The sequence below is a fragment of the Herpailurus yagouaroundi genome, unplaced genomic scaffold, assembly GCF_014898765.1.
Source record: "Herpailurus yagouaroundi ecotype Mexico unplaced genomic scaffold, PumYag 161, whole genome shotgun sequence".
Lineage (NCBI taxonomy): Eukaryota > Metazoa > Chordata > Mammalia > Carnivora > Felidae > Herpailurus > Herpailurus yagouaroundi.
In genome coordinates, this window is record NW_024412402.1 from 9,095,166 (window position 1) to 9,108,065 (window position 12,900).

Here is a 12,900-nt window from a genome sequence, read left to right on the forward strand (position 1 = left end):
TCCAGAACCTGGCTTTCGTTTGCTTAAAATATCTTGGACATCCTCTCATAAAGAGATGGATTCCCCAAACCAAATCAGAGCATTCTTCTTGTACTTGGGAACTCACGAGAGAGTAAGCCCCGTCATCAGAACATGTATGAAAAGGGTGGGTAGAGCCGGCTAAGTGGATATTTCGTCTTTGGATAACGTGTGACATCTTTTTCCACCTCTCCTTAGAGCACCCTCGAAAGCCCTCTCAGCACTCCCTGCCCTCACCCCTCCTGCAAGCTCATCCCCCCAGCCCTTGGTGTCCCTCAAAGTATCCCCTGCCGGCCCCTGCCAAGCTTTGCCAAGCCATGATTTTCGCCCAGCTCAGGCCCACCAACGCCGAGAAGACACGCTGCGACCAGACTGGACTAGTTTCTCAGCAGCTTTATTGAGTAGCGAGAGGTAGTGTCTCTTTCCACTGGACATGTGTCCTCAAGCTTGTACAAGAACTGCCTTGGGACAGACAGACAGACCGGTGGCCGGGCAGGGCAGGTGTTCCTGGTCGCGTGGGAGCACCAGGGACAGCTCAGCTCTCCAAAGGGCCTGGCGCCTGCTCCTGCTCGGGGAGGGCCAGAGGCATGTCCTGGTTCTCCTTCTCCTTGAGGGTGCTGAAGAAAGAGTTGACCTTGTCTCTCAGATCCTTCTCCAGGAAGCTCAGGTGGTCTTCCATCCCGCCTGCGTAGGGGCCCAGCTTCTGCCTGAGCTCCTCCACCTGCTGCACCAGGGCTTTGTTGAAGGTGTCGCCGTAGGGCCCCAGGTTGCGGCGGAACTCCTCCACCTGCCGGTCCAGGTGGCTGTTGAGCTGGGCCAGTGACTCCTGCAGTCCCTTGGCGTTGTCCCTCAGCTTGCCGCGCACGTCCTCGGCCACCGGCGCCAGCCTCTGCCGCAGCTTGTCGGCATCGGCCGTGATCTTGGCCTTCAGCTCCTCGGCATTCTTCTTCATCTGGAAGGCCAGTCCCTCGAGCTGGTGGTTGAGCTTCTCCTGGACGTCCTGCGCGTAGGGAGCCAGGCTGCGACGCAGCTCTTCCACGTTCTGGTCGATCTTGACCTTGAGCTCATCGGCGTAGGGCGTGAGATGCCCCTTGAGCTCTTCTATGTTCTGGTCGATCTTGGCCTTGAACTCATCTGCGTAGGGCGTCAGTGAGGACTGCAGGTTGTCCACGTTCTCGCGCAGCACGGCCTCCATGCGCTGCGCGTGGGACGTCAGGTGGCGCCGCAGGTGCTCAGTGTGAGTGTTGACCTGGGTGCGCAGCTCATCCGCGTACGGCCCCAGGCGCTGCTGCAGCTCGCGCACATTGTCCCCGATTTTCTGGCTCACCTCGTTGGCGTGGGGCAGCAGCCGTGCCCGCAGCTCCTCCAGCTCCTTCCGAATCTCTTCCTTCAGCTTCTCCGAGTCTTTGGTCAGGCGTTCGTGCAGCTCAGTGGCGAAGGGCACGAGCTTCTTCTGCAGGTTATCCGCATAGGTGTTCACTTGCCCAAGCTTGTCCTGGAAGAGGGCACTACAGAGGAAGGACACAAGAGGGCCACTGTTACACTTGGCATTCCGTGCCAGGACATTGTCTCCTTATATACCTGCCTAAGACAGGTGAGTGTTCAAGGGTACTGAGTTCACCCAGCTCGGCTCTGTGGCCTTCCCTGCGGCAGACCATGGTTTGAGAGGGTGGATGCAATAGACCAAGTTATTACCTTTTATCTCTGAGTCTCCCCCTGACCTTGAGTCACCTATCATGTGACCTCCAGGGGTTTGCTTTCCCCTCCCTATCTGTGAAGTAGAAAGGGCAGACTTTGAAGTCCTTCCCAGCACAGGTGCACTATGACATAGGTCACATTCATTGATAGGATGTTAGGCTCTGGACCCCTTCCAGTGTCTTTTACAGATTCAAAATACTGGTTTCCCTGTACGTGCCTGTCCTCACAGGCTCCCCAGATATCCCCACGTCCCTTCCCATGATGTCCCAGGGGCCCGTCTTTCTGGAATGTGTTAGGACCCAGCTCCCGTGACATCTCCCTCCCTCCCTTTCTTCCATGCATCTCAATGCTAAGACGTGGCCATTTGGCACAGTCTAGAAGGTTAAAGCAGAAGATTCCTTAGGGATTATCAGTCCAACCCCCTGTCTGCATGTGGATCCCAGATCCAGAGATCTCAGGGCCACTGGGTGAGTTAGTGGCAGGGCAGTGGGCATCCTAAGCCCAGGTCTCCTGCCTCTGAGCTCAGCCTTTGGCTGCCGCATTGCATGGCCTTTAAGAAGCCCCACCCCACAAGTCGTGTCTTTCTTACTTGAGCTGCTGGGTGAGCTCAGACTGCTGGAGATGTTCCACGGCTTCCTTGGCATTGTTGCTCAGCTGACTGAAGTAGTCCCACACCACGGTGGCCACCTGGTCGGGACTGACCTCAGCCCGGGCACCTGGGCAGGAAGCAGACAGTGATTCATGAGGACCTATCTCCTTCCTTGCCCCTCTGCACCAGCCCTGAGCTGCAGACCAGCTGATGGTGGGGGAGCCTGACCGCTGATCTCCTCCTCTGTGCTTCCCTAGTTAGAAGCTGGGAAGTTAGAAACTGGTCTGGCACTCACGCCAGCGGGCAGAACATTCTCAATAGGCCAGCCCTCCTGTGAACCGAGTGGCAAGTGGGCAGCCTTCTGTGTCCAACTGGGGGATGACAGGCATTTGGAACCGTCCTGTTGCCTGGGCCTCCGACTCTCCATCCTGCCCACTCGATGCGGCAGAGGGTCCTGCCCAAGAGCCCCATCCAGAGGAAGCTCCTACTCACCGGTGACAGCCACTAGGGCCAGGGTCAGGACCACAGCCCTCAGGAACATCCTGGGCTTCTCACCGGGCTGCACTGGATCCTTTCTGGAATCAGACGGCGCAACGGGAGAGGCTCTCAGGCAGCTCCACCTGTGCTGCTGTCCAAACTGACCAAAGCTCAGAGCCAGCCAGCCATTTAAACTCCCACCAGCCTGCCCTCCCCGCCTCCCTCCCCCGTGTGACTCCACGCTGGAAGATGACACATTCCCAGGAAGCCTCTTGGACTTTTGTGACTCTAAGACAACGTGGAAGCTGACAGTGGACTGAGGCTTGGGCAGCAGTCAGAAGAAGTTGTTCTGTGCTCATGCCCCACCCAGTATGAAGGGAGGGTGGGGAGCCATGAGCTGTGGGAGGCAAGAGGCCCAGGGAACCCCCGAGCCAGGGAGGGACTGATGCCCCAGGGGCCCTGCTGACAATTCTGGATCTGAGCCAGGTTTGGGGAGTAAAGTTCACACCTCCTCTGTCTGCCTCAGGGGAAAGAGTCTCCCCCGCCCCACACATTTCCCAAACTGACTCCATCTCAGAGCACCAGACACTAGACTAGGACATCCAGGGTCACAGGGACAGCAAGCTAAGATCCAGAGCTCTGGTCAAGGTGCCCAGGAGGAGGGCGAGTGGGCAGGTCGGTGGTGTGGGCAGAACCCCGTATTGAAAGGGTTAATTAAAAAAAAATTTTTTTTTAATTCTTTTTTTTTTTTTAGAGGGATATCAACATTTTTATTATTTATTTTTGGGACAGAGAGAGACAGAGCATGAACGGGGGAGGGGCAGAGAGAGAGGGAGACACAGAATCGGAAACAGGCTCCAGGCTCTGAGCCATCAGCCCAGAGCCTGACGCGGGGCTCGAACTCACGGACCGCGAGATCGTGACCTGGCTGAAGTCGGACGCTTAACCGACTGCGCCACCCAGGCGCCCCTTTTTTAATTCATTTTTGAGGGGGAGAGAGAGAGAGAGAGAGAGAGAACACGAACAGGGGAAGGGCAGAGAGAGAGGGACACACAGAAGATGAAGCAGGCTCCAGGCTCTGAGCTGTCAGCACAGAGCCCAATGCAGGGCTCAAACTCACAAACCGCGAGGTCATGACCTAAGCTGAAGTCAGGCGCCCAACCAACTGAGCCACCCAGGCACCCCTTGAAGGGGTTGATTTTAAGTGTGCTTCATGTCCCGCTGCTGCCCAGCTGTGCCACCTTGGCCTAGTGACTCAACTTGGCCCAATTCTGAGCCTCAGTTTCTCCTTTGAACACGGGGTTGCTGGGCATAATAAATGAGCTGTTGCTCGTGCAATGGGTGTAGCGCCTGGCTCAGAATAAGCACTACACAGTCGTTGTTGTTATTAATAATCACCTTGTTTTCATGATTGGGGCCCTGGCAGGGGGTCCAGTAGAATGCTCATCCCTCCAGAGAGAGGGCAGAGTCAGGCCCAGCCCTCTAGGGATCACCAAGGTGGGGTATGATGCAGGGGAAATGGCTCCCAAGCTTAGCCACACTCCCTGGGTGGGAGCAGTCAGCCTGTGCTGAATCTCAGGACCTGAGCCTCTTAGGGGACTTCTCACTGGGGGCTGGGGGATGGGGGCAGGAGGTCTTCTAGGAGACTTCTATCGTTCTCCACAATGAGGTCATACACACGATTACAGAAAGCCATCCACCAAGAAGACAACGCGGCCTGCTCTGCATGGGCCCCTCTGCTAGACCATGCCACCTGCAGTGACTGTGAGAGGAAACTCATTCCCACTGCACTGTTGGCTCTGATCCGAGAGCACAGGGCCCGACACGCGGGTGGACTCCTGGCCACCCGCCATCACGACAGCCCACAGTTGTGTTAACCCTGATTTATCGGGCCTCCATTTTTCATACTCCAGAAGTGGCTTGATGTCTCATGGGATTAAAAACAGCTAAGGCCTTCAGCCTCTTGCGCCCTGCCATGTCCCCATACTGCCCGCGGTCGCCTCCAGTCTCAGGGAGCCCCGCCTTCCTGGACAGCTGTCCCTATCTTGCGGTAGTTGTGAAGGGCTCAGATTCTGGAGTCGGACTCCATGGGTTTGCGTCCGGGCTTCCCACTTACTGTCCACGTGACCTCGGGAAAATCTCCTAATCTCTCTGAGTCTCAGCTGCCTCAGCTGGGCGTAGAATAATGAGGAATCAGTGAGACAGTGTGTCACGCTGGGAACAGTGTCTAGGAACAGCACTAGCCACATTTCACCCTGCAAGCCTTACCTCCCTGCCACACTGGCCTATCGCTCCTGTTCCTGCTCCCCAGTCAGGCACAGTCCAGTCTCGGGTGGGTGCAAAGGTCAGTGCTCAGTGTCCCCATCCCTTCCCCCGGGGCCAGAGATGAAAAGAGCAATGAGTCACCAAGAACATCTCAGCTGCAGCCTGACCTCTTGGACTTGGAGTGTGAACAACAGGTGCCACCAGCATGTGACAGGTCCTGTCTCACTTGCCTGGGCGTACACACACTGGGAGTGTCTGCACCCCGCTGAGCATGTCTGAGAGCATCTGCCAGGACGTGCACAGATTCACATAAGTGTGCAAACACTTCAGCTGTCTGTGGGCACAAAGCTAAGGCATCTCGCTAAGGGACCGGTGCCGGCCTGTGCGACAGCCACAACCACGAGGGGGGTGTGCTGCTTCCTGACATGTCGTGGGTGGATGCCATTACTGAATGCGTATGTTTCCCCAAGTCAGTGGGCATGTTTTGCATCAGTCTGTAAACAGATTTGCACCGGGAACAGGGGAAGAACGAGTGTCCAGTCTTACAGCGTTCGCGCCGCGGGCTCGGCCTCCGGCTGGGCCTCTGGTTCTCTTTGGGCACAGATGCTGGCCACTCCTGCAGGACCTGACCCTATGAGACAAGAGACGGCCCCATGGGTGGACACAGGGGGCCCATGTGATGCTGGGCACATCATGTGCCTCTCTGAGCCTCGCTCTCCTTGTGTGTGCAATAGACGGCCCTAATGGTTGGTAACACAATGAGGTTGAAAGTCCAGCATTACAGCCACCCTCCTGTCCACCCCACAGGGACAAAACCAGGGGTCAGCCCAGAGCTCAGAGTCAGGAGGGGAGAGCTCAAGACCAGCCAGAGACAGGCAAGTCACATGGACATATTCCCCACAGATGCTCCACTCTGGCCCTCCCCACAGGGCAGAATTAAAGAGGGGTAGCTCCTGTTGTTGTTACAGGAAGGATCTGGGTGGGATAATAGGAGGAACTTCCAGCATGGAGAGGCATGGGGAACCAGATCCTCTGGCTGGCAGGGCTGAATCGGGGCTCCCCATCCAGCCTAATGGCAGGGGCATGGGTCACAGAGGCTTGGGTGCTAAGCCTCGCCCAGACGCAAGGAAGCTAGTGAGGAATCAGCCTAGCCCTAGAGGACCAGTTTTGGCCCCAGCTGCTCAAGCCTCCCTCCCGCTCCCTCCTTACCACCACTGGTGACTCCTTACAGCCAGTCTGTGGGCCAGGCCCAGAGCAGGCACCTCATCCCAGGGGAGCCAGCGTGGGATGGAGAGAGAGAGAGAAAGGAGAGAGGCAGCTTAGGCTGGCCCCTGAGAGGGCCCCTCCCGAGAAAGCCCTACTGAGACCCAAGCCAGAGCTGTCAGGAGGGGCACTCAATTGTGCCAAAGAGGAAAAGTCCCAGGACTCATGGCATGCCACACCTCTGCTGCATGGGCCCACACACCTGGGTTCTCTGCCCAGCTCAGCACGACCCTGCTGGGTCTCTCTGCCCCCATCTTCTGACCTCCCTGGCCTCAGGGGGCCCATTGCTACATGTGAGAGAGAGGACAGGTTCCTCCAGACCCTCCACACACAGGGAAAGAGAGTTGGAGGGTCCAGGGCCAAGGGATCCAGCCAGCCCATTCTAGCAGGCGCAGGGACCGAGGACTTTGTACTCTGACCCAGCCTGGAACCTGGATTCCCACTGTGGCCTTCACCTCCAGGGCCGAGGGACAGGCCAGAACAGAAGAGTGACATGGGCACAAGTTGCTGTCTACCCTCCCCGGTGCGCAGATCCTTCAGCGACCTGATCAGCTTCCTTTCCTCCCCACCCCATCACCAAAATCTGTGCTCAGGAAGAGATCTGAAACTGATTTACTCTAAGGTCTGAGTGAATGATAAATCTCCAAGGGTCTCATCGCTCCAAGCTGCCTAGCACCAGTATTGGTATTTGAAGACCTGGATTCTGGTTTCCAGCTCTACCAGTGATGTGCTGTATGTACTCGGGGACATCTCTACCCCTTTGAGCCTCAGGTCTCTCATCTACCAAATGGGATCGTTAATATCTACTTCATAGAAATCTATTTGCATTTTAACAGAATACAAGATCTAAGTCAAAGGAATGAACTTCTAATGGAGAAAAGTCAAGTCTTAGCAAACAAAGAATTCTGAGGGTGGAGCCAGGCCTCTTTCTCAGGCCTCTGATTTCACACCATGGAGTTAGTTGCTTCTTCCTGAGAAGATGGCTGCCTGCTTTCAAAAGCCCTATTTCCTCCTGCCTTCAGACTATGCTGTCTAGGGATAGACAAGGGGTTTGGGAGGAAGAAAGAGATTTATCGAGCCTGTTCCATGAACCAGTTGCTTTGTACATGCCTCATTTACTTTGTACCACAACTCTTGGCATATCAGCATTCTACCCCCTTTTACAAGAGGAGCAAATCGAGGCTCTGAGGTATTAGGTCTCTGTTCCTGGGTCATATGACTTAAGAGTCACAGGCATCGTTTGAACCTGGGATTTCTTGGCTCCAAAGTCTTATTAGCCTCCCTGATCCAGGTTATGGCTCCTGTTGCGGGCCCAGGGCCACCTTACCCTGAGGAAGGTAAGGCCGAGTCCTCTCCTGGACAGCCCCTGCAGAGCTCCTCTGTCCCCTCTCCCCACCGGACTGGCCTCACCACAGCCTCGGTTCGTTCCAGCTCCCCTCCCAGCCAGGGGGCTCTGAGGGCTGCCATTGCAAAGCTGAGGAAACCAAGGCCCGAGGTGAGAGGTGCTCAGCGCTGGCAATCGGTCCCAGTTGTCGCCGTCTGGGGAAGGCCCAACCCTGGAACCCCAGCTCCTGCCCCAGGGAATGTTATCAGTGGGTCCAGAGGGCAAGGGGAGGAGGAGGGGGGAAAGGCCTTGGGCTCAGAGCAGTCTCCCACCACCCCCTGCCCTGGGCTCAGCTGGAGAGGCTCCTGGAGAAGAGACGTCAATGCAGGGGACGGGGCTGTGTGGAGTCAACTGGGTCTCCCCTCCCCACACAAGCCTCTGCCCATAGGTCTTGGGTGACTTCACTCCCGACCCCCCACCCCAATACTGAGTTGTTCTCAAGCCTGAAGAAGCCCATCACCTTCTCAATCCAGCCCCCACCCCTTCCAGGCTGTTTCCAGGGCCCAGGGGGCGGGGTGCGGGGAGGGACCTGAAAGGCATGTGTGAAGGGCTGCGGTGGCCCAGAGACCCCTGGCTTCTCCCCTGATGCCTTTCCCCCACCTCTCCCTGGGGAGCCAGGCCGCTTGGAGGAAATGGGGTATGCCTAGTCCCTGAGCCCCTCTGGGCCGCAGGGGTGGCAGGAGACCAGTGTGGTCACCGCGGCACCTAGAGATTTCCCAACTCTCCCAGCAAGCCTGGCTGCGTCTGGGCACCCTGCCTCGGGCCCTGGTCTAGACTGATCAGCAGGTGACCTTTGCCCAGCTCACTGGGCCCTCTGTGCCTGCTGTCCTGGAGACAATATAAACCAGGTCAGAACCCTCGGGTCTGCCTGCTCAGTTCATCCCAAGAAACCGCTGCTCCAGGTAATGCCCCCTGGGGAGGAGGAGGGTGAGGGAGAAAGGAGAGGCAGGATGGTGAGGGGCAGAGGACGGTCCCTGCCCAGACCAGCCAGCACAGACTGGAGAAGAGCTTACTGGAGCCAAGGAAGCCCCGGGGCTAGAGAAGCGGCCAGCACCTCCAGTTGCACACTGGGGGAAACCGAGGCTCATGGAAGGCAGGGCACTTGCTCACAGCAGGCCCGGAACTGGCTCCAAATCCGTGCACTTTCCCTCACTCTGTGTTTAGGACTGGAAGAAGCCTTAGACCCCAGACAGAAAAACCAAGGCCCAGAGAGGGACAGGAATCTACCCCAAGTCACACAACGTGTTAGTGGCAGGAACCAGGCCAGAACCCGGGTGCCTTGATTCCTGGTCTGGTGGGTTTTTCTGCTCCGGCCCTCGGCCCGGCGCTCTCTCCCAGCCTGGCTCTGCCCGAGGCCCCTGGCTGAAAGCCCTTCACCTGCCGTGTTAGCTGGCAGCAGGCCCTCTCTCCTCCTGGCTTGACCCAGCTCAGGATCCACGGCAGAGGCCACACCACCATCCCAGGGAGGACCAGAGATGGGGGGCTTGGGGTACCCCTCTCAAGACACTTCCCCGCAGGACAGAGGTGCCATGCAGTCCCGGGTCCTTCTCGTCACTGCCCTCCTGGTGCTCCTGGCCTCTGCCCGTAAGCAGCTCGTGGGGACAGGGCTAGGGATAGGGAGGGGCGGGCAGCCGTCTGCCTGGAGGACCTGGGAATGGCTTGAGGATCCCACACCCTGGCCGGTGGCTGGGCGGAGGCGAAGGGCTCCCCAGAGGCCAGTCTATCTCACTCCACCCCGCTCTCCCGGCAGGAGCTACAGAGGGGGAGGACCCCTCCCTTCTGGGCCTTATGCACGGTTACGTCCAGCATGCCACCAAGACCGCCCAGGACACGCTGACCACCGTGCGGGAGTTCCCGGTGGCCCAGCAGGCCAGGTACACCCTCACGTCTCGGTGCTCGGTGCCGGCTCTGGGCTCCCTCCCACCCCTGACTCAGCAGAGCCCGGGCAGTGGGGCTGTGGCTTGCCCACACCCACCGGGACCTGTGCCTCTCGGAGCCTCCATGCTCTGGTCTGTGGAACGGGGCCCTCACGGGGCTTTCTCGGCTGGAGAGATGGAGGCGGGCTGTAGCCTTCCTTCCCCTCATCTCCTCCTGGCCTCTTCTCCCTTTGTGGGCCCTCCCTTCTCCAGGCTCTCTGCACGGCTCTAAGGAAGGCCCTGTTAGCTCTTGCTCCCACTCCCTTTTTCTGGTGGAGGTTGGCTGGGAGGTCCCAATTTTCAGCCTGGTGTGTGTGTGTGCGTGTGTGTGTGTGTGTGTGTGTGTGTGTGTCTTTCTGCCTTGTGCCAAGACGTGGGGCCCGTGTGAACAGAAGTCTGTGCTTCCTCTCCCATCCTGCCCTGCCTTCTAGTCCTCTCTTCTCCCCTGCTCCCTTCCGCACCTCCACTGCGAATTGGCCAGCATTCACATAGCTGAGGCGCTCACAGAATTTCACAGTCCTCAGAACCGGCTGTGGAGTGGGTATTGTTTGTGCCGTTTTGCACATGAGAAAATGGAGGCTCAGAGAGGTTAAGGGAACCCCCCCTCCGCCCCCCCCCCCCGCCGCCCAGATCACACAGCTAATTCATCCTCTGAGGATTTTCCAAAAGAGAGACTGCTTCCCTCTGCCCCACCCCACTCAGAGGCACCAGGTTGTGCAACCCTGGCGGGCATCATTTGCCTCGAACAGAATGACAGCCCAGGCTTTACAAATCTCCCACTCAACCACTCCCCTCCAGCTGGCCGCAGACCCATGGTGACCCAGAGGTCTGCCCCACCCCGGAGAAACAAGCTGGACTTGTGCTAGGGTCCCATCACCCCCTCCAGCATCTCTTCTGCCTGAGGTGACAGCAGAAGGGGTCTTGGCCTGAGGTGTCAGGGGCGTTGCTGGAGGAGGTTGAGAGGGAGGGTGGAGAGGCAGTGGGGATACGGCAGGGGCCCCGCCGCCTTCACGTGAGCTCTTACCCCCACTTCCATTGCTTCCCCTTACTGATTTAACCCTCAGGGACTGGGTGACCGGTCGCTTCACCTCCCTGAAAGACTACTGGAGCACGCTTACAGGCAAATTCTCCGGGTTCTGGGATTCGACCTTTGCTGTCACACCGACGCCAGCCTCTGAAGCCAAGTGAGACCTTGACGCACCACGTCTTCCCGCTCATCCAGCCCGCTGGCTCCTTGGGCCATCCCAAAAGTCGCTTGAAAGTGACGGCATTCTCACCTTCCGCCCCACCCCAGACCTGGCCCACCCCCAAGCCTCCTGCCCTGCCAATAAAACGGGATGAGAAGCTGCCGCGAGTGGGACGTCCCACGCATGCCATGTGTGTTCGGGCGTGGAAATGGGCCAGGGCTCTTCTGTGGGTGGGCGCTGGGCTGCGTCCCACTCAGCCGGCCTGGGGCCAGTGCCCTACGCGCCCGTTAGCAGTCGGGTGGTGTCTGGGCCCAAGTTTCCTCATCACACGGAGGCAGGAGAACTCTGCTTCCACAGGCTTGTGTGGAGGAGAAGATGGGGTAAGGGGTCCGACAACACTTTGATAAACTGTCAGATGCTGTACAACATGACTTGAGTGTGTGATCTGTGCCAGGCACCGTGCCTGGCATCTTTGTGCCATCCATCATCAGAGCTGTCACTGCTGTCCGTGGAGCTCTGTGGAGCTGACTCACGCTACCCAGGCCGCCTGGCCCTCTCAGCCACATTGAGGGAAGGAGGCTGATGGGGAGTGGCTGGAATAAGATACAACTAGGCTGTGGTTTGGGGGCCATCATTTTATATCAGCCTTAGTTTCTTATCTGTTAAGTGGGTGCAACAATGCCACCTCCACTGTAGATTGGTTGAATGAATGAATCAATGAATGAGGCTGCGCAGAGCACCTGGCACATCAAAGTACCTTGTAAATGGTCATCCTTGTTGCTCTAGGCTGAGCTGATTTCCCCTTGGGACCAGAATTGGAGCCGGGGGGAATCCGGCGTCTCAGGAACTAAGAAGGAACCCAAAGTTACCCAACAGAGGCTGTTTCCCTTGTGTCCCCACCCCCCAACAGATGTTCACGTCAGGGAGTCCCAGAACCACAGACTACTTGGGCAGGCCCTCGCTCTTCCAAGGAAAAAACCGAGGTTCAGAAAGGCGAAGGCACTTGCCCAATGTCACAGAATCAGCAAATGGCGGAGCTGGACCTGAAGCTCAGATCAGCTGCTCATATTCTGCTCAGCTGACACAGAGAAACACTTTGTTACTCCTACGCTGGGTGTCAGGGGGCTCCTTGGCACATCTGGCTGACATCAGCACCTCCGGCCCCATGTGGAGACATCTGCTCTCCCTTTGGAAATCCACCTGGGCTTTTCTTCTGGCCCAACCGGGCCAGGGATCCCAGCACCCACACCTGGAAAGTGTTCTCACCCAGATCTGGGCTTGACACCTATTACGGCTCTTGATGGCTAGGAACTAAAAAGCCCACTGCTTTACCCAGAAGTTTGCAAGACACGCTGGAGATGGGGGGAGAGGCAGGGGGCAAAAGGCCCCGTGGGGAGACGGCAGGGAAAGTTCCATCAGGGCACTGCCCAGATCTCTGATCTGTGAATCTGGGCACGCACATGGGGGTAAGTACCTGAGTGTGAAGAGGGGGCCGGCTGCGCATAGGAGTGTGCGCTTGAGAACGTGCATGCGCCTGTGCACAGCCGTGTGAACTCGAGTGCCTGACCACACGCTTTTTTAAAGAACGACCCAGATAAATAAATAAACGTTGAAAAAAAAAATTTAAAGAACGACCCAGAATGCGTCTGAAAAGGGCTACCGACCCCATCCAGCTCTTCAGCCCTGGCCTGTGACTTCCGGGTTCAGCTTTGTCATCAGTATCATGGATGTAGCGGCGGTCTACCCAGGATTTGGGGGAGGATGCAGTGAGATGACGGATATGAATGCATCTTAGAAATAAAAGTGGGCTAATTACCTGTAATCAGGTGGGGGTTATTGTTCTGACTCAGGCTTGGAGCCCCGCGGGGGGGAGGGCTGGTTTACACAGCTGGGCTGGAGGAAACATCCGCTGCTTCTGGAAAGGGCGGGACCCTGAGGAGTGGCATGCTGCCCTTGTGAAAAAAAGAAAAGGGAAGCGTCTGTTTTCTCGTTTTTGGAATTCATCAAGAAGGAAGGAGCAAAGGCTAAGCTCTTCGTTTGAGCTCGTCCCTAATCCTTCCAGCCCCAGGGGCTCCTTGAGGCCCACCCCAGCCCACCTAGAGC

At 57.5% G+C, this 12,900-nt stretch overlaps 2 protein-coding genes across 5 annotated transcripts; one reads left to right on the plus strand and one right to left on the minus strand.

Annotated features, from left to right (window-relative positions):
* Nucleotides 1-396: 396 nt before the first annotated feature.
* Nucleotides 397-12,767, minus strand: APOA4 (apolipoprotein A4). Of its 2 annotated transcripts, XM_040483114.1 has the most exons (4): nt 12,614-12,767; nt 2,798-2,880; nt 2,306-2,432; nt 397-1,526 (listed from the first exon to the last, which is right to left on the minus strand). In XM_040483114.1, exons 2-4 carry the CDS (start codon nt 2,844-2,846, stop codon nt 554-556), a joined length of 1,149 nt encoding a protein of 382 aa, XP_040339048.1. In that variant the 5' UTR covers nt 2,847-2,880; nt 12,614-12,767; the 3' UTR covers nt 397-553. The 2 variants fall into 2 exon arrangements, with proteins under 2 accessions (XP_040339048.1, XP_040339047.1); XM_040483113.1 differs by lacking the exon at nt 12,614-12,767 and having other exon boundaries at nt 2,798-3,490.
* On the plus strand, nt 8,470-11,223 carry APOC3 (apolipoprotein C3). 3 transcript variants are annotated; one of them, XM_040483116.1, is made up of 5 exons: nt 8,478-8,596; nt 8,859-8,988; nt 9,212-9,278; nt 9,445-9,568; nt 10,675-11,223. In XM_040483116.1, exons 3-5 carry the CDS (start codon nt 9,224-9,226, stop codon nt 10,796-10,798), a joined length of 303 nt encoding a protein of 100 aa, XP_040339050.1. In that variant the 5' UTR covers nt 8,478-8,596; nt 8,859-8,988; nt 9,212-9,223; the 3' UTR covers nt 10,799-11,223. The 3 variants fall into 3 exon arrangements, with proteins under 3 accessions (XP_040339049.1, XP_040339050.1, XP_040339051.1); XM_040483115.1 differs by lacking the exon at nt 8,859-8,988 and having other exon boundaries at nt 8,470-8,596; XM_040483117.1 differs by lacking the exon at nt 8,859-8,988 and having other exon boundaries at nt 8,539-8,596; nt 9,217-9,278.
* Nucleotides 12,768-12,900: the final 133 nt, after the last annotated feature.

Excerpts from the sequence above, each read along its gene's own strand:
- APOA4 (XM_040483114.1), bottom strand. The coding sequence starts at position 2,846 with ATGTTCCTGAGGGCTGTGGTCCTGACCCTGGCCCTAGTGGCTGTCACC. Across the intron at positions 2,433-2,797 it reads GGCCCTAGTGGCTGTCACCG|GTGCCCGGGCTGAGGTCAGT; the intron begins GTGAGTAGGAGC and ends CTTCCTGCCCAG. Across the intron at positions 1,527-2,305 it reads GAGCTCACCCAGCAGCTCAA|TGCCCTCTTCCAGGACAAGC; the intron begins GTAAGAAAGACA and ends CTTCCTCTGTAG.
- APOC3 (XM_040483115.1), top strand. The coding sequence starts at position 9,224 with ATGCAGTCCCGGGTCCTTCTCGTCACTGCCCTCCTGGTGCTCCTGGCC. Across the intron at positions 9,279-9,444 it reads GGTGCTCCTGGCCTCTGCCC|GAGCTACAGAGGGGGAGGAC; the intron begins GTAAGCAGCTCG and ends CTCTCCCGGCAG. Across the intron at positions 9,569-10,674 it reads CCGGTGGCCCAGCAGGCCAG|GGACTGGGTGACCGGTCGCT; the intron begins GTACACCCTCAC and ends TTTAACCCTCAG.